Genomic DNA, 19,352 nt, shown 5'->3' on the forward strand with positions numbered 1-19,352 from the left:
GGCCATCTGGCCCCTCGAGCTTGCTCCGCTATTCAATAAGATCATGGCTGATCTTTTTGTGGACTCAGCTCCACTTACCCGCTGCTCACTATAACCCTTAATTCCTTTACTGTTCAAAAATGTATCTATCCTTGCCTTAAAAACATTCAATGAGGTAGCCTCAACTGCTTCACTGGGCAGGGAATTCCACAGATTCACAACCCTTTGTGTGAAGAAGTTCCTCCTCAACTCAGTCCTAAATCTGCTTCCCCTTATTTTGATGCTATGCCCCCTAATTCTAGTTTCACCTGCCAGTGGAAACAACTTCCCTGCTTCTATCTTATTTATTCCCTTCATAATCTTATATGTTTCTCTAAGATCTCCCCTCATTTATCTGAATTCCAATGAGTATAGCCCCAGTCTACTCAGTCTCTCCTCATAAGCCAACCCTCTCAACTCCGGAACTCACTCACCACCCTCTGTGTGAAAACAGTGCCCCTCTGGACATTTTTGTATCTCTCACCTTAAACCTGTGCCCTCTAGTTTTAGACTCCCATACCTTTGGGAAAAGGTTATGTGGAGATGCTGGCATTGGACTGGGGTGGGTCAGTAACAAGTCTCACAACACCAGGTTAAAGTCCAACAGGTTTGTTTGGAATCGCGAGCTTTCGGAGCACTGCTCCTTCATAAGGTGAGTGAAGGGTCAATGCTCTGAAAGCTCGAGATTCCAAATAAACCTGTTGGACTTTAACCTGATGTTGTGAGACTTCTTACTTTGAGAAAAGATGTTGACTATCAGAGGGTCAGTACTGAGGGAGTGCTGCACTGTCAGAGGGTCAGTACTGAGGGAGTGCCGCACTGTCAGAGGGTCAGTACTGAGGGAGTGCCGCACTGTCAGAGGGTCAGTACTGAGGGAATGCTGCACTGTCAGAGGGTCAGTACTGAGGGAGTGCCGCACTGTCAGAGGGTCAGTACTGAGGGAGCGCTGCACTGTCAGAGGGTCAGTACTGGGTGAGTGCCGCACTGCCAGAGGGTCAGTACTGGGGGAGCGCTGCACTGTCAGAGGGTCAGTACTGGGTGAGTGCCGCATAATCGGACATATCATCTTTCAGATGAGATGTTAAACTGTCTATCCTCTCAGGCAGTGATATATTCATTGATATCCGGAAACTAAGCTGTAACTTTATTCATCATTTCAGGATGACACCAATTGGATCCGGGATCACTGTATGAAGCTGGGAGATGCTTACATCATCGTGTATTCAGTAACAGATCGGGCTAGCTTTGAGAAAGCCTCAGAACTGAGGATCCAGCTGAGGAGAGTGAGGCAGACGGAGGACATCCCCATTATCCTGGTTGGGAACAAAAGTGACTTGGTTCGATCCAGGGAGGTGTCAGTGGAAGGTATGTGGGAGTTGCTACATTGCACTCACTGCCGACAAAAACAGTGTTTGGATCAAGTCAACTCTCAATTTGGAAAAGTTCCAAATTGGACCCTGGGAGGCTCCAGAATGCGTGGAAATACTCGGGAATAATTGGGGGTCTGTCTATGACTGTCTCCATCACTGTTTCTCTCTGTTTCACTGTGTCTGCTTATTTCTTTCCTTCCTTTCTCCATACCTCTCTCTTTCTCTCTGTGGCAGTCATGAGGCTGTGTGGGTCAGCCAGTCACCTGGGGTTTGAGCTGTAATTTGGGCTCCAGTGGGGAATTGGGGGAATGCAGCACCGTCAGCCGTGCTGACTTTGGATGAGATATTAAACCCAGTTTCTGTCTGCTCTCTCGGGTTTATGTGAAAAATCCCAAAAGACTATTTGAAGAAGTTCTGTCCAGCGAACTGGCCAATATTTATCCTTTACGTAACCCCATTAAAGACAGAGTATCCAGTCAGTACCCCATTTCTGCTCGTGGCATCTTGCTGTTGGCAAATTTTCTACCATGCTTTCTATCTAACTTTAAATGTATTTCGTTGGCTGTAAAGAATTTTTGGGATGTTCTGGAATTGCGGAAGGTGCTATGTAAATGCGAGTCTCTCCCTTTCCTGTCGGATGCTAACGCGATCCTCCAATTTCTCCACAGAGGGGAGGTCCTGTGCCGTGGTTTTCAACTGCAAGTTCATCGAGACATCTGCTGTTCTCCACCACAACGTCAGGGACCTCTTTGAGGGCATCATCCGGCAGGTCAGACTACGCAGGGACAGCAAGGAGGCCAACGACAGGCGGCTGGCGAACGCCAAGAGGCGAGAGAGCATCGGGCAAAAGGCCAAGCGTTTCCTCAGCCGCATTGTGGCCAGGAACAACAAGAAGATGGCATTCAAGCAGAAATCCAAGTCCTGCCATGACCTGTCTGTCCTTTGAAGTTAGATTCAGGAAACTCAATTGGTCACCTTGGCTGCTGTGCAATCGGTTTCCAATGTGCTTGTCCTTTGGTGGGTGTTGAATGAAAGGAGTTATTGCTCCGAGAATTAACATTATTGGGAACTATGCAAAAGGAATTTGAAATTCTGCTGGCGAATAAGGCAACGCATTTCTTGCACGTTGTCTTTCCGACAGCTACCAATCCTGTCAGACATGTGACACTGACCATGTATCTGCACGCCTGGACCTCCTCCTTGGATAGTGAAGCCTGACAATTGATAACGTCCCCACCAAGAATATAAGTGCCAGCCTTCTGCCGCTCTCACCTCAGGCTATGTACCTAAAAGTATTTGAACTTGCTCTCTGGCATGTCTTATCCTGTTCATACACTCACTTTCCCTCTGATAGCAATGGTGAACCACCCCAACAGCAACAGATAGAAAGCTGATGGAGGTGGTTGGGGCAAGGACGCTGGACTCCTTTAAGGAAGACTTGCATGCTGGGATAGGGACATTGGATTCCACCCTGAGGAATTGATCAGGTTGGTATTGAACGAGGGGCTGATCCAATGGGTTGAAGAGATTTCTTCATCTAAAACTCTCCTAGTGATCCAGTGAGAGAGACACTGCCACACAGTCTCCCCCAGGGGGATTTGCTAAATGCCCCATTCCATTCAATTTAGAAAGCTTGCAAACAATATCCAGGGTCAGAAAATGACCACTGTATTAGTCCTCAAATTCAATAGTCGACTTATTAATTATTGGTCATGAGGAGCCTAATGAATTCAACAGCTCTGAAATTGTGACATTCTCTCCTCAGTGTCATAGAATCATTACAGCATGGAAAGAGGCCATTCAACCCATCGTACTGGTGTCGGTTCTTTGAAAGGGATGTCCAATTAGTCCCACTCACCCTGCTGTTGCCCCAGAGGCCTGTAAAGTCTGTCAAGGGATCAGGAACATTGGGATTGAACTGGTGTCCGAGTTGATGTGAGCTGCGGGGGGACAGTGGTGTGTGGCGTAGTGTTACTGGAATAGTAATCCAGTGACCCAGGCTAATGTTCGGGGGACAAGAGTTCAAATCCCACCACCACAGCTGGAGAAATTGAAATAAAATTAATAAATCTGGAATATAAAGCTAGTCTCAGTATTGGTGACCATGACAACTATCACTAATTGTTGTAAAAACTCATCTGGTTCACTGGAGGCCTTTAAGGAAGGAAATCTGCCTTCTTTACCCAGTTTGGTCTACATGTGACTCCAGAGCCACAGCAATGTGGTTGACTCTGAAATGGCCGAGCAAGACATTCAAGGGCAACTAGGAATGGGCAATAAATGCTGCCCTTACCAGCGATGCCCACATCTCATGAAAAAAAAGCCATTGACGGGCTGAGAAATCTGCCAGTTTCAGGGCTACAGTTTCAGATTCTGAGCTGTAACCAGAATTCCTGATTTGATTCTCAGTGTGTGAGCTTGTTCAAGGGGGAGATTGGTGGGCGAAACTTTTAATTTATTTAAAAGAAGCAGTTTAACAACCCTCCACTTTGTGATTTATAAAACAGCATGCTGCTGTAATCGACACCAATCTTTGAAAAGCACAAGGATTTAGTGGTGAGTGTGTTTGTTCAACTGATCTTTAAACAGAGTAATAAGAAACATAAGAGTGTCCGGCTGTGTGGGAAGAGTTGTGGAGTGCGCAGTTCATACAGAATCATAGACAGACAGACAATCATCACAGGTCCAGATGGACAGAAACTGAGAAACAGGATTAATACAGCAATAATACATTCTCACTGTGGTTCACTGCTAGGTCCTGTCAGATTCCTTTGCACCTCGGTATATTATTATTCAAATCATTTCCTAACTGTTTACATATCGATTTTTGTATTAAAATAAATTTATTCAGCCTTGCATCACTGCGTGCTGATATCTTTCTGTAATGCTGAAGATTTAATGCAACACAGTCTTCCCTCAGTGTTTTACCCAAACTCACCAAAACCACCTGTGTGTTAATCCAGTTCCTTCACACTCTCAGTAACCCCTCTCCCCCCGCAGCACCCTGTGTTACTGACTGTATCTCTACTGATGTTAATCCAGCTCCCTCACACTGTCACTCAGTAACCCCTCTCTCCCCCCAGCACCCTGTGTTACTGACTGTATCTGTACTGATGTTAATCTAGCTCCCTCACACTGTCACTCAGTAACCCCTCTCCCCCACAGCGCCCTGTGTTACTGACTGTATCTCTACTGATGTTAATCCAGCTCCCTCACACTGTCACTCAGTAACCCCTCTCCCCCCCCAGCACCCTGTGTTACTGACTGTATCTCTACTGATGTTAATCCAGCTCCCGCACACTGTCACTCAGTAACCCCTCTCCCCCCCCAGCGCCCTGTGTTACTGACTGTATCTGTACTGATGTTAATCCAGCTCCCTCACACTGTCACTCAGTAACCCCTCTCCCCCAGCACCCTGTGTTACTGACTGTATCTGTACTGATGTTAATCCAGCTCCCTCACACTGTCACTCAGTAACCCCTCTCCCCCAGCACCCTGTGTTACTGACTGTATCTCTACTGATGTTAATCCAGCGCCCTCACACTGTCACTCAGTAACCCCTCTCCCCCAGCACCCTGTGTTACTGACTGTATCTGTACTGATGTTAATCCAGCTCCCTCACACTGTCACTTAGTAACCCCTCTCCCCCCCCAACACCCTGTGTTACTGACTGTATCTCTACTGATGTTAATCCAGCTTCCTCACACTGTCACTCAGTAACCCCTCTCCCCCCAGCACCCTGTGTTACTGACTGTATCTGTACTGATGTTAATCCAGCTCCCTCACACGCTCTCAGCAACCCCTCTCCCCCAGCACCCTGTGTTACTGACTGTATCTCTATTGATGTTAATCCAGCGCCCTCACACTGTCACTCAGTAACCCCTCACCCCCCCAGCACCCTGTGTTACTACCACCTAGCTTTGTATCATCCGCAAACTTGGAAATATTTGCTGGCCTGAGATATCCATCCTGGTCAGTGGTGGGGGTTGGGGTGCGATTCTTCCAGTGGTACAGGGCCAGAGGACGAGTCGTGTAAACGGAGGGTTGGATTGACCTCGGTTGCGCTGTTCTATCCCTCGGTTCCTTTTCTTGGACTTTGCCAGTGCCGGTTTGCTGAAGCCGGGTGCACTGGGGCCTGGTCACTGTCACTGGCCTCTGGCTGTCAGTGGCACACTGAGTAACAAGCTGCACTGGACAACTACTGGATACTGAGGTCACACCACCACCCTGAGCCAACCACTGTTCAGCCGCTATGATATCTGCTGCTGGATATAATTTTATGAAGTGGAGATGCCGGCGTTGGACTGGGGTGAACACAGTAAGAAGTCTCACAACACCAGGTTAAAGTCCAACAGGTTTATTTGGTAGCAAATACCATTAGCTTTCGGAGCGCTGCTCCTTCGTCAGATGGAGTGGAAATGTGCTCTCAAACAGGGCACAGAGACACAAAATCAAGTTACAGAATACTGATTAGAATGCGAATCCCTACAACCAACCAGATCTTAAAGATACAGTCAATGTGGGTGGTCCTCCACTCACATCTGGACCTCCACCCACATTGTCTGTATCTTTAAGACCTGGTTGGCTGTAGGGATTCACATTCTAATCAGTATTCTGCAACTTGATTTTGTGTCTCTGTGCCCTGTTTGAGAGCACATTTCCACTCCATCTGACGAAGGAGCAGCGCTCCGAAAGCTAATGGTATTTGCTACCAAATAAACCTGTTGGACTTTAACCTGGTGTTGTTAAAACTCTTACTGTATAATTTTATTAACAGTGGAATGAATTAGAATCAATTAGCATAAGAAATTAACTTCTGACCAGTAGATTTCTCCTGTCTGGCCATTCACTGGTCCAGTAATGTGGAATATACTTGTGTTTTACAACATTGAATCTTGTGTGCCACTGGATTTTCAGTGGGACAATTTCTTGCCACATGTCTGTGGCTTACATTTAGAGGCTGTTTTGTTGGAAAAGTGTCGGCCTTTGTGGATCCAATAGGGAATGACCTCAAGGCTGGAATGGAGCTTCCAATCTCATCGTGCTGACCAGTGGATTCCAGGCATCCATCCAATGCTCGAGGCCCCACATCCTCACTCAGCTGAATGTCAAGGATCCTATGGCCACCATTTGAAGAATAGAGTTCTCTCTGGTGTCCTGGGTTTATTCCCCAACCAATATCATTAAAAACAGATTGCCTGGTTATTATCATAGTGCTGACTGTGGGAGCTTGCTATGCACAAATTGGTTTGCAGTATTTCATATATTACAACAATGGGTACTTTTCAAAAGTCCTTTGTTGTGCACAGTACCTCGAGGCCACGAAAGCTACTGTAGAAATGCAATCCTTCTTTCCTCATGAAACTCGCTGGCACAGATTGATGGGACAAATGGCCTGGGTTAATACAGGAACACAGGGATTAGGAGCAGAAATCGGCAAATTCAGCCCTTCGAGCCTGCTCCGCCATTCAATCAGATCATGGCTGATCTCTCCCTGGTCTCAAATCCACCTCCCCACCTGTTCCCCATATCCCCTTATCCCTTTTTAATTAGAAATATATCTATCTCCCTCCTGAAACCATTCAATGATTCAGGCTCCACCGCCCTATGGGGCGGCGAGTTCCACAAATTCACCACCCTCTGCGAGAAGTAGTTCCTCCTCATCTCAGTTTTAAATCTGCCGCCTCTCAATTTATACCTGTGACCTCTTGTTTGAGATTGCCCCACAAGAGGAACCATTTGGTCTATATTCACTTTGTCGATCCCTTTTAAAGTTTTATATACCTCGATCAGATCCTCTCTCATCCTTCCAAACTCCAGCGCGTATAAGCCCAAAGTGTTTAATCTCTCCTCGTACATCAATATCTTTACTTCTTTAATATTCTTTGTTGTGTTACCTCTGTTTCTCACTTTCTCTCAGTATTCCAGCACTGCTCTCTATCTGTCCATATCTGTCTTTCTCTGTCTGTCTCTCTCTGTGATTCTGTTTGTTTTTCCCTGGTCACCTGCTGTGCCCCACTGTCTCATCTCTCTACCCATCCCTCTGCCCATCTCTCTGCCCACCTCTCTGTGTTTCTGCTCTCTTTGTCCATCTCTTTTTTGCTCTATATCTCCTTAATCTCTGAGTTTTTCTGTTCGTCTCTCTCTCCCTCTCTCTCTCTCTCAGTCTATACCCCCGATTGTCCACTTGTCTCTCTGTCTACCAGTTTCTCTCCCTGCTCATATCCTTTTCTCTATCTCTGACTCTGTCTCTCTTTGTCTGTCCATACATCTGTATTTCTTTTCTCACTATCTTTATCCTTCTGTCTATCTGCCTTTCGATTTCTCTCTCTGTCTGCTCCTACTCTTTCTCTGTGCTCACTCCTTTGTTCCTCTGTCCCTCTATGTCTGCTACTCGCTATGTCCTCTCTCTCTCTCTCTTTTGCTCTGCTTCTCTCTGTTTCGCCATTTCATGGGCAGTGGAATGGGTATGAAGCGATTGTGCTTTGTGACTGATTTAGGATTGGATGGTGTGAAATGGGAAGTCAATGATTAACGTTGAATAATGGGCATATTATAAGAAAGTTTCAGGGCAGTTGGGGTCTGAGGCACAGACACACTGAACAGGTAAGACTTTAGCTGTTTGGAGCTAACTCGATCTTTTCTCTAAACTGAAAAATTGGAAGTGAAGAGAGGCTTTAATAACGGATAAAACTGTGACAGAGCAGCAGAGGAGAGAGGGTGAAGCGACCCATGGATCCCATCCTGCTTGTGGTCAAACAGTTAGAATTACCCCTCCTCATTAATAGGAAAATCTTAATCATGGTTCATTACAATCCAAATATTCGGAATCCCAAATTCTAGAAACCTCAGGATGAAATCTGGGAAATGTTTTTAGAATCTTTAAAGACGCAATTTTGAATTGCTTCCATTCGAAAATCGGTAAATTATTTTCTAAATAATTTTACCCACACAAGCTACAAATGTATTGCTTATTCTGTTGGGATTAGATGAGGTGTGTGTGGGATTACTGATCCTCGCTGAGAGGGGTTTTGCTCTACTTATTGCTGTTAACGTTTGAGACAGAAAACTAGTCAAGGTCACCTTGAATCTGCTGGATTTGCCGTTAAACTTTATTTTACTGCGACATTAACTGGATGCAAAATATCGCTAAATGGGGAATTAAATTTTATTGCCCCGGATTGTTCGGGGAAGGAGAACAGCAGCAGAGAGATTTTTGGGGTCGGGCAGAGAGAGGACTTGTCCCCTTTCCTTCGTGCTCTGCCACTTTTCTTTTGGTTCACGCCCAACCCTTGTTGCCCCGGTGATGCCTCGCCTTTATCTTGTGGCTTGTTGTCTTTTCCTTTTTTTTATATATTATTACTCCTGTTAGTTTTTTTTCTTGTGTGAGATGGTGAATGGGGGGTACCCTCCAGTGGGGGGGAGGGAGGGGGGGGGGGGGAAGAAAGGCGGGGTTGTGGGGTGGAGGCTGAGGGGAAAACAGGGTGATGGTCTGCTTCTGCCATGTTTTAGATGGTTGGGGAGGTGGTTGTTGAGGTGGTGTGTGTTGGGGGAGGGGGCTGTTAGGTTGGGGGTTTCTGTGTTTCTGGAGGGATTGTTCAGGGAAGGGGAACAGCAACAGAGAGAGAGAGAGGGAGAGGGAGGGAGGAAGAGACAGAGGCTGGCAGACTAAGGAGAAATGGAAATAGGAAGCATCTGGGAGAGAAAGAGATAGTGAGAGGGAAGAGAATAAGAGAGGTTGCGGGGAAATAGAAAGAGACAGAGTGTGTGTGTGTGTGTGAGAGAGAGAGAGGGAGGGAGAAAGAGAATAGTGGTGGAGAAATGTCAGGAAAGAGAAAATCAGAGGGAGAGACAAAGAGGGTAAGGGGAGAGGAAGAGGGAGGGAGAGAGAGAGAAGCAGACAAAGGGAGAGGGAGAGTGGACAGAGGAAGAGGAGGATTGAGAGAGACAAGCAGGCGGAGGGAGAGGGGAGAGAAATAGGAGGGAGAGAGAACCAGAGGGAGAGATGAGGAAATGAGATAGACGGAGGGTGAACAGCTGAGAGAAAAGAGATGGAGGGACAGAAGAAGAGAGTGAGAGATTGGTAGAGAGAGATGGATAGAAACAGTGACAGACACAGAAAGAGACCAAAAATGTTGGATTGTGACTTTGGAAATTAATCGAATGAAATGGGCGCAAGTCACTGAAACAAGGTCATTCCAAAGAAGCTTGTAAACCAAGAGGCACGTGGGCACAGGTCACTGCAGTCACTGAAAGGTCACCTTGTCTATCCGGTCAGGGAGCTGCCATTAAAGTGTGGGCTTCCTGTGGGTGGGGTTCTCTGCACCTCTGGGTGGGGGGCTCTCTGTTTCTGTGGGTGGGGGGGCGGTTCTCTATTCCTGTAGGTCGGGTTCTCTGTTCCTGTGGGTGGGGTTCTCTGTACCTCTGGGTGGGGGGGGGGGGTTCCCTGTTCCTGTGGGTGGGGGGGGTCCCTGTTCCTGTGGGTGGGGGGTTCTCTGTTCCTGTGGGTGGGGGGTTCTCTGTTCCTGTGGGTGGGGTTCTCTGTTCCTGTGGATGAGGTTCTCTGTTCCTGTGGGTGGGGGGTTCTCTGTTCCTGTGGGTGGGGGGTTCTCTGTTCCTGTGGGTGGGGTTCTCTGTTCCTGTGGGTGGGGGGTTCTCTGTTCCTGTGGGTGGGGGGTTCTCTGTTCCTGTGGATGAGGTTCTCTGTTCCTGTGGGTGGGGTTCTCTGTTCCTGTGGGTGGGGGGTTCTCTGTTCCTGTGGGTGGGGTTCTCTGTTCCTGTGGGTGGGGGGTTCTCTGTTCCTGTGGGCGGGGTTCTCTGTTCCTGTGGGTGGGGTTCTCTGTTCCTGTGGGTGGGGGGTTCTCTGTTCCTGTGGGTGGGGCTCTCTGTCCCTCTGGGTGGGGTTCACTAACAGCTGATGTATTTGTGATCTACAGAATCTGGAGCAATGATTCTGGTGGGATTTCTACAGGAGTTCAGCCAGGTAGGTCAACACAACGCTCTCCTCTCCGTAACCCTGCTCCGGACTATCCCTTATTCACGATGGCGTACAGCTTTGCAAAATAAAAGCCCTCTCCATCATGTTTCACTCTCGTTCTCACCCTCCATTTCTTTCTCTCAGGTTCGCTCCTGCTCTCTCTCAACCGTTTCACTCGAATTCTCCTTCCTTGCTTTATTTTTCTCCTCCTTTTCTTTGCTACTTTAAATTCTCAACCTCCTTTCGTCCCTCATTCTCGCTCTTTCCATTTCTCATTCTTTTTATTTGACTTTTTTCCCCAAATTCACATTTCACTTTTTCCTTTCCAGCTCCCACTGTTTCTTAGTTTATTTGCCTTCCTCTGTCTGTCTCCTCTTTCTCTCTGTTCGCTGCTGCCCTGTTCTCAGTCAATCCCAGTCCTTTTCTCAGTTGGAGACCTCTCCTTCACATTGGATCGAACCCCAGTCTGATCCTCTTCGATGAACTCAAAGATTCCAAGGTGACTATTGGAAGAGGAACAGTGCAGTTCTCCCCCGTGCCCCGGGGCCAATATTTATCCCTCAACCAACAACTCTAAACATCAGGTGACCTGGTTATGATCCCAGTGCTGTTTGTGGGATCTTTCTGTGCACACATCGGCTGCCATGCCATCCTGCATTACAACAGTGGATATCAAGCCTCTCATTGGCTGTGAAGGGTTTGGGACATCCTGAGGTCAGGAAAGACACTGGCCTAAATCTCCAGTCTCAACTGCTGCGGGAATCGCTGCGGGCGGGACGGAGAACTTGGAGGGCAAGCGAAAGGCCTGTTGACCTTGAGGGGGAGTTTCTGGGACCGGGATGGGAGGGGCAGGAAAATCCCACCCACTGTGTAAAACGCAAATCATTTCTGTCACATTCCTGACTCCGAGAGATCTCTAATGACAGGATTACGATGAAATGTGGGGAGAATTTAAACTAGATAGGTTGGGGGGAGGGGAGCTAGAAGAGTTGACTAGGATCAAGGAACTAATTGATGGGGGGGAGGATGCAGGGGTAAGGGGAATTACAAAATTAATGGTAGAGGAGAGGGTGCAAGTGAATGAAGGCGGTAATTTAGATAAGGGAGTAGAGGGAGAGGGTGTTCGCGACTCATCAAAGCGGGTCCAGATAAAAGCTGGAATAAGGACACTTTGCCTGAATGCACGAAGCATTCGGAACAAGGTGAATGAGTTGATGGTGCAAATCAGCACAAGTGGGTACGATCTGGTGGCCATTACAGAAACGTGGCTGAAAGGTGACCAGGACTGGGAGATGAATATCCAGGGGTATCAGGCGTTTAGGAAGAATAGACAGGAAGGAAAAGGTGGTGGGGTCGCGCTATTAATAAGAGATAATATCAGGGTAGTACTGAGGGATGACATAGGCTCTGAGGAACAAAACGTGGAATCGTTATGGGTAGAGATGAGGAATAGTAGAGGGAGAAAGACACTAGTAGGTGTGGTATATAGGCCCCCAAATAATAATGTTGAGGTAGGGAGGGCTATAAACAAGCAGATAAGGGATGCGTGTAAAAACGGAACGGCAATAATCATGGGGGACTTCAACATGCACATTGACTGGCAGACTCAAGTCGGTCAGGGTGGAATGGAGGAAGAGTTCTTAGAATGCTGTCGGGATAGTTTCCTTGAACAGCATGTTACGGAACCGACGAGGGAACGAGCTATTTTGGATCTGGTATTGTGTAACGAGGTAGGTAGAATTAAGGATCTTATTGTGAAGGACCCTCTTGGGTCTAGTGACCACAATATGGTCGAATTTCTGATTCAGATGGAAGAGGAGAAAGTTTGGCCTCAAACCAGTGTCCTCTGTTTGAACAGAGGGAAATATGATAGGATGAGGGATGAATTGGCTAAGGTAGACTGGGAGAGCAGGCTGGCAGGTAGGATAGCTGAGGAACAGTGGAGGATTTTTAAGGAGATCCTTTTCAGTTCTCAGCAAAAATATATTCCAGCAAAAAACAAGGATTGTAAGAAAAGGGAGAACCAGCCGTGGATAACGAAGGAAATAAAGGAGAGTATTAAAATAAAAACAGCTGCGTACAGAGTGGCCAAAAATAGTGGAGAAACAAGTGATTGGGAAAAATTTAAGAAACAACAAAGAGAGACTAAGAAAGCGATAAAGAAAGGAAGGATAGACTATGAAGCTAGGCTAGCAACTAATATAAAAAATGATAGTAAAAGTTTTTATAAATATATAAAAAGGAATAGAGTGGCTAGAGTGAATGTTGGACCCTTGGAGGACGAGAGGGGGGAGTTAATAGTGGGAAATGAGGATATGGCTGAGTCTTTAAATCAGTTTTTTGTGTCGGTCTTCACGGTGGAGGACACAAATAGTTTGCCAAATATTAACGATAGAGGGTTGGCAGCAGGAGAAATACTTAATACAATTAATGTTACCAGAGAGGCAGTGCTGGGTAGACTAATGGGACTGAAGGTGGACAAGTCCCCGGGTCCGGATGGAATGCATCCCAGGGTATTGAAAGAAATGTCAGAGGTAATAGTGGATGCGTTAGTGATTATTTATCAAAACTCGTTGCATTCTGGGGTAGTGCCGGTTGATTGGAAAACGGCTAATGTTACGCCGCTGTTTAAAAAAGGAAGGAGACAAAAGGCGGGTAACTATAGGCCGGTCAGCTTAACGTCTGTAGTAGGGAAAATGCTGGAATCCATTATTAAAGAGGAGATAGCAGGGCATCTGGATAGAAATGGTTCGATCAATCAGACGCAGCATGGATTCATGAGGGGAAAGTCGTGCTTGACGAACATGTTGGATTTTTATGAGGATGTGACTAGGGCGGTTGATGGAGGAGAACCGGTGGATGCGGTGTTTTTGGATTTCCAAAAGGCGTTTGATAAGGTGCCCCATAAAAGGCTGCTGAAGAAGATTAGGGCACACGGAGTTGGGGGTAGTGTGTTAAAGTGGATTGGGGACTGGCTATCCGACAGGAAGCAAAGAGTCGGAATAAATGGGTGTTTTTCCGGTTGGAGGAAGGTAACTAGTGGCGTGCCGCAGGGATCGGTACTTGGGCCGCAACTGTTTACCATTTATATAGATGATCTGGAGGAGGGGACGCAGTGTAGGGTAACAAAGTTTGCAGACGACACAAAGATAAGTGGAAAAGTGAATCGTGTGGAGGACGGAGAAGATCTGCAGAGAGATTTGGACAGGCTGAGTGAGTGGGCGAGGATATGGCAAATGGAGTATAACGTTGATAAATGCGAGGTTATACACTTTGGAGGAAATAATAACAAATGGGATTACTATCTCAATGGAAACAAATTAAAACATGCTACCGTGCAAAGGGACCTGGGGGTCCTTGTGCATGAGACGCAAAAGCCCAGTCTGCAGGTACAACAGGTGATCAAGAAGGCAAATGGGATGTTGGCCTATATCGCGAGGGGGATAGAATATAAAAGCAGGGATGTCTTGATGCACCTGTACAGGGCATTGGTGAGGCCGCAGCTGGAATACTGTGTGCAGTATTGGTCCCCTTATATGAGGAAGGATATATTGGCATTGGAGGGAGTGCAGAGAAGGTTCACCAGGTTGATACCGGAGATGAGGGGTTTGGATTATGAGGAGAGGCTGAGGAGATTGGGTTTGTACTCGTTGGAGTTTAGAAGGATGAGGGGGGATCTTATGGAGACTTATAAGATAATGCGGGGGCTGGATAGGGTGGAGGCGGAGAGATTCTTTCCACTTAGTAAGGAAGTTAAAACTAGAGGACACAGCCTCAAAATAAAGGGGGGTCGGTTTAAGACAGAGTTGAGGAGGAACTTCTTCTCCCAGAGGGTGGTGAATCTCTGGAATTCTCTGCCCACTGAGGTGGTGGAGGCTACCTCGCTGAATATGTTTAAAGCGCGGATGGATGGATTCCTGATCGGTAAGGGAATTAAGGGTTATGGGGATCAGGCGGGTAAGTGGTACTGATCCACGTCAGATCAGCCATGATCTTATTGAATGGCGGGGCAGGCTCGAGGGGCTAGATGGCCTACTCCTGCTCCTATTTCTTATGTTCTAGGGGAATCTTGACAATGGGGCAAACTCCGTGGGCTGGATCTCTTACTCTCATTGTCCCCATTTCTCCTTGTCTTAGACTTTCTTTCCGATTTTACTTCCTGTTTGGTTTCTGGGAAATAACCTTGAAATGGCAACGAGTTTATCCAGTCACCAGGTGACTGCCAGGCCGGTTCCATGTTGGATAGCGTGTCTGTCACATGTTCTGTGCTGTTAGGAATGATACAATTGGCTGGATTAAAGAGGGGAGGAACACCCAACTCCCAATCATCATCCACTGGTCCCTGAACACGATAACAGGAAATGTCTGGAATACTCAGTCGCTCTGACCACATGTGTATAATGAGGAGAGGAGTTCATGGGCTGGATTTTATGGGGCACCGTATTTGGTTCCCTTCCTCCCCAATTAAACAGTCGATAAGAAGCCCCCCACTCGCCCCAGACACATCGCAGCTATTTAATCCTCCGCAGGACGTTAATTTCTGATGGTCAGATCTCAGCCCCCACCTGGAGAAGAGGTTCAGCCTTCGAGAAGTACCGGTCAATCTGATTGGCCAGCTCCTGTGCCCCAACAGCATCAGGTTCGAGCAGTTGGGGCAGCTGGGATTGGCCGGCAGACCCCGGGGAAGAGAAGGTTCTGGAGATGATGGGCTTCGAGGTGAGTCCATGGTGTTGGTGGGGGCTGGTTGGCTGATTCCAGCGAGGGGAAGGGGTGGTGGGGGAAGGGGATTGGGGGACTGGGTTTCAGACACTAGGGAGAGGGAGGGTTATAGGGGGTATGACTGAGGTGGGGGAGGTACATCTAATGGGCACTTTGGACCCCTAATAGAGGCCCCCCTTCTTGCCCAATACCAGGCATACAGTAAGAACTGCCGGGATACCCACCTGGCCTAGGCCTCGTGCTGCTAGTGGGGGTGAGATAGTGGCAGAGGTGGAATGAGACACATGTGGCCAATAATTGGTCACTTACGGACCTCAACAGATCCAAGGGTGAGTGGGCAGGCCTAATGTCTCCTCCACCCAGGGACGGGGCTGGGACCTGTGGAAGGCCAAGTGCTGAATTTAATGAGCACCCACCTTCAAATGCACCAAAAGTATAACGTTTATTTATCAGTGTCACAAGTAGGCTTACATTAACACTGCAATGAAGTTACTGTGAAAATCCCCTAGTCGCCACACTCCGGCCCCTGTTGGGGTACACTGAGGGAGAATTTAACATGGCCAATGTACCTAACCAGCACATCTTTCAGACTGTGGGAGAAAACCGAAGCACCCGGAGGAAACCCACGCAGACACAGGGAGAACGTGCAGACTCCATACAGACAATTCTATGTTCTATGAATACAGTGACCCAAGCCGGGAATCGAACCCGGGTCCCTGGCGCTGTGAAGCAGCAGTGCTAACCGCTGTGCCACCGTTGCAAAAATCTGTTCATTTTGCAAGATGAATCCTTTGTTGAAATTTCTGCTCAGATACATTTGCAAATCCGTCATAAAGCAGTGCAGTCAGGCAGCTTATTAAAATATAATAATTTAAAAGAAATTGGTATTAAAATATTCTGTGATATCTCTCAGGGTGCTAACTTAGTGCAGCTTCAGTGATGCAGCTGGAAACAGGTTCCACACCAAAAATAAGCATTTTTAATGTGAGTGTTTAATGTGAGTGTTTAATGTGAGTGTTTATTGTGAGTAACCTGATTTCAAATCACTGGAAACGACTTTTAAAAATCTGTGCAGAAAATACTGGAAAATCTCAGCAGGTCAGGCAGCGTCTGTGGAGAGAGAAACAGAGTCAGTGGGCTGGATTTTACAGGCTACCTGCGGGCAGGAAGGCCAGTCGGTGGATGCCTGAGAGAGGGCATCATGCCATCAGGGGGGCATGCCCAGTGATGGCTTGCCCAGCCCCTCCCTCTGTGGTGGGAGAGGTGTCCGGCGGGTTGCCTGCTCCTGGCCTCTACTGGGGTCCTGACGTGGGAAAGCATTGCCTGATTAAGGCCCTGACCCCACGTCACTTTGATATAACGGGCAGTGGGAGGGGCCTACACATAATGTACTGCCGTGGGCAGGTTCAACACGGTGGGCCACTGCTCAGAGCGATGGCAAATTGGGGGGCGTAACTGCCCCCTCCCTGGGTGCCTGGTAAAAGCGGCAGCCCCTCCCCGCAGTTCTCCCTCTCCGCTCCACCACCCCCTCCTGTCCTGGGGTCTGCTGATTTTGGGGAAAATTGTTTTGGAAAATGTCACAATGTTCAAATGCAGACTCGGAGCAGTGAGTAGGATGACACTGAGCTGCAATCACTCATTGTGAAGAGTTATTCAGGAATGAAGCCATTTGGAAACCATAGATTTAAACAGAAGAGTGGAAATCTGGAACTCTCTCTCTGCAAGAGAGCAGTTGAGGCTGACAGCTTAACTGAAAACATCAAACCCAGGTGAAGGTAGTTCCAGACCAGGCTTGAGGGCTGAATGTCCGTCTGCTATTCTTATCCTGTCATACCCACAGCTTTCATTTGTAGTTGTATTACCGTTTGGCAGCACATTCCATCAGCTCAGTCAACCTGGGAACGAAAATCAGCTCTGTGAATTCTAAACGCAGGAACATTGGGGGCCCAGTGTACAACCCGATTGACCAAAGCAACTCCAGGGTTCAGTGTCAGCCATGTCTCGGTGCGTATCTAATTCTCCTGCCTTTAAATCACAATCATGTGGTCATGAGCTTAATCCCCCCACATTAGAACTCTTTAACCCATAATCCAGGCTGACACTCCCAGTGCACCACTGAGGAAGTGCTGCACTGTCAAACTTTTGGATGGTCCATCGAACCGAGCCTCTGGATACACTTCAGACGATTGTAAAAGATGCCATTCCAATAGATGAAGAAGTGAAAGAAAGTTTCCCACGTGTCCAGGCCAATATAATTAAGGACCCCCACGCACCCCGGACATTCTCTCTCCCACCTTCTTCGGTCAGGAAAAAGATACAAAAGTCTGAGGTCACGTACCAACCGACTCAAGAACAGCTTCTTCCCTCCTGCCATCAGACTTTTGAATGGACCTACCTTGCATTAAGTTGATCTTTCTCTACACCCTAGCTATGTCTGTAACACTACATTCTGCACTCTCTCATTTCTTTCTCTATGAACGGTATGCTTTGTCTGTATAGCGCGCAAGAAACAATACTTTTCACTGTATGTTAATACATGTGACAATAATAAATCAAATCAAACCAAATCAAATCCTCCGACAACATCCTGAAATCAGATTGTCTGGTCATTGACACATAACTATTTGTGGAAACTTGTTAGATGCAAATCAGTTGCCATGGTTTCTACATTATCGCAATGTCTGCTTTTCTAAAATCTTTCATTGCCTGTGAAACACACTTCAAACTCCGGAGGTCATGAAAGGTGCTATATAAATGCAAGTCTGTCTTTCTCTGGGTTGTGGAAACAGGTGAAATCTTCTGCCCTGCCATTCAGCCCAACTAGACTATCCCTGATATTTGTACTTTACATAAGCCTCATCTCATTCATCTCATATGAACGAGGAGCAGGAGGAGGCCATTCGGCCCCTTGAACCTTCTCCGCCTTTTAATAAGATCATGGCTGATCTGATAGTAACCTCAAATCGGCATCCCGCCTATCTCCAATAACCTATCGATAACCTGACCACCCCCTTGCTTGCCAAGAATCTGTCCACCTCTGCTTTAAAAATATTCAAAAACTCTGCTTCCAACACCTCGTCAGGAAGAGCCTTATCCAACTTCCTCTTAAATGCACATTTCCATTTGTCTCAGAGATTGTTACCTTTGAATTTTAATGAGGACCCTATCTTTGCAAACTCTCTCAAAGAACAAAGAACAATAAAAGGAACGGGCCCTTTGGCTCTGCAGGCCCGTGACGATCATGATGCCCGAACTAAACTAAAGAAAAGCGTCCCTCATTCCATATTCTATGTTGTTGGTTCTTAAATGGCCGTGGTTATTCCACCCTGCTTTTCCCAAATTCTTCTCCAGCTGTGGGGAGATTTCCCTTTGAACTTGCACCAGAGGCGTGGCTGCAGAGAGCAGTTTCGAATCTCCCTGACTACACTGTCCCCTATCATTGCCACATGCCCTTTTATTTCCCCCCACTTTTCCAGCAATCTCCAGCAATCTTTTTTCTCATCCACATAGATAGCAATTACCTTGTAGCTGTCACCGTGACAATAGCAAAGACTCTGCCACCACTTGTATCCTGGATCCACAAACCTGCCGGACTCACAGCCACAGCCTCCTGCTCCTGACCACTGACCAACTCGAAACCACTGCCCAATGCAGGGGTCGAACTGCCTGCAAGGTCAAAGTGTTCAGATAATGCCCCCGCTTCCTGGGGCTTCACAAAGCTCGAATCTATCCTCCCATCTCAACCTAAACTTGTTCGTATGTTTAATGAATGAAAGTTTCATGTAAATTATTCACTTTGTTTTAAAATTAATTGAATGAATAAGTTAGAATCCCTACAGTACAGGAGGCCATTTGGCCCATCAAGTCTGCACCGCCCACAATCCCACCCAGGCCCTATCCCCATAACCCCACATATTTACCCTGCTAATCCCCCTGACACTAGGGTCAATTTAGCATGGCCAATCAACCTAACCCGCACATCTTTGGACTGTGGAAGGAAACTGGAGCACCCGGAGGAAACCCACGCAGACACAGGGAGAATGTGCAAACTCCACACAGACAGTGTCCGAAGGCGAGAATTGAACCGAGGTCCCTGGCGCTGGGAGGCAGCGGTGCTAACCACTGTGCCACCATGCCGGCTAGATCACCCCCTTTTCTCTCATCTATTTGCATGAAATTCTCAAGTCTCCAATTCTGTTTTTTACGTCACTCCGTGTTACGGGCTGGGATTCTCCGGCTGTTCACGTCAGCGGGATTCTCTGAACGGA

General features: G+C 47.3%; 2 protein-coding genes across 2 annotated transcripts in view; both read left to right on the forward strand.

Moving 5' to 3' along the window:
- rrad (Ras-related associated with diabetes) overlaps positions 1 to 4,245 on the forward strand; it is a 12,885-nt gene extending 8,640 nt beyond the window's left edge. The window contains exons 4-5 of the mRNA XM_078212085.1: positions 1,179 to 1,383; positions 2,057 to 4,245. Of these exons, the coding sequence (XP_078068211.1) occupies positions 1,179 to 1,383; positions 2,057 to 2,334 (483 nt within the window). The 3' untranslated portion in view covers positions 2,335 to 4,245. The remainder of the gene's footprint in view (positions 1 to 1,178; positions 1,384 to 2,056) is intronic.
- A 6,090-nt stretch (positions 4,246 to 10,335) lies between these two features.
- Positions 10,336 to 19,352, forward strand: part of cdh16 (cadherin 16, KSP-cadherin) — a 59,580-nt gene continuing 50,563 nt past the window's right edge. Inside the window, exon 1 of the mRNA XM_078210447.1 lies at positions 10,336 to 10,371. Within this exon, the coding sequence (XP_078066573.1) occupies positions 10,336 to 10,371 (36 nt within the window). The remainder of the gene's footprint in view (positions 10,372 to 19,352) is intronic.

The sequence above is a fragment of the Mustelus asterias genome, chromosome 4 (assembly GCF_964213995.1).
Source record: "Mustelus asterias chromosome 4, sMusAst1.hap1.1, whole genome shotgun sequence".
NCBI lineage: Eukaryota > Metazoa > Chordata > Chondrichthyes > Carcharhiniformes > Triakidae > Mustelus > Mustelus asterias.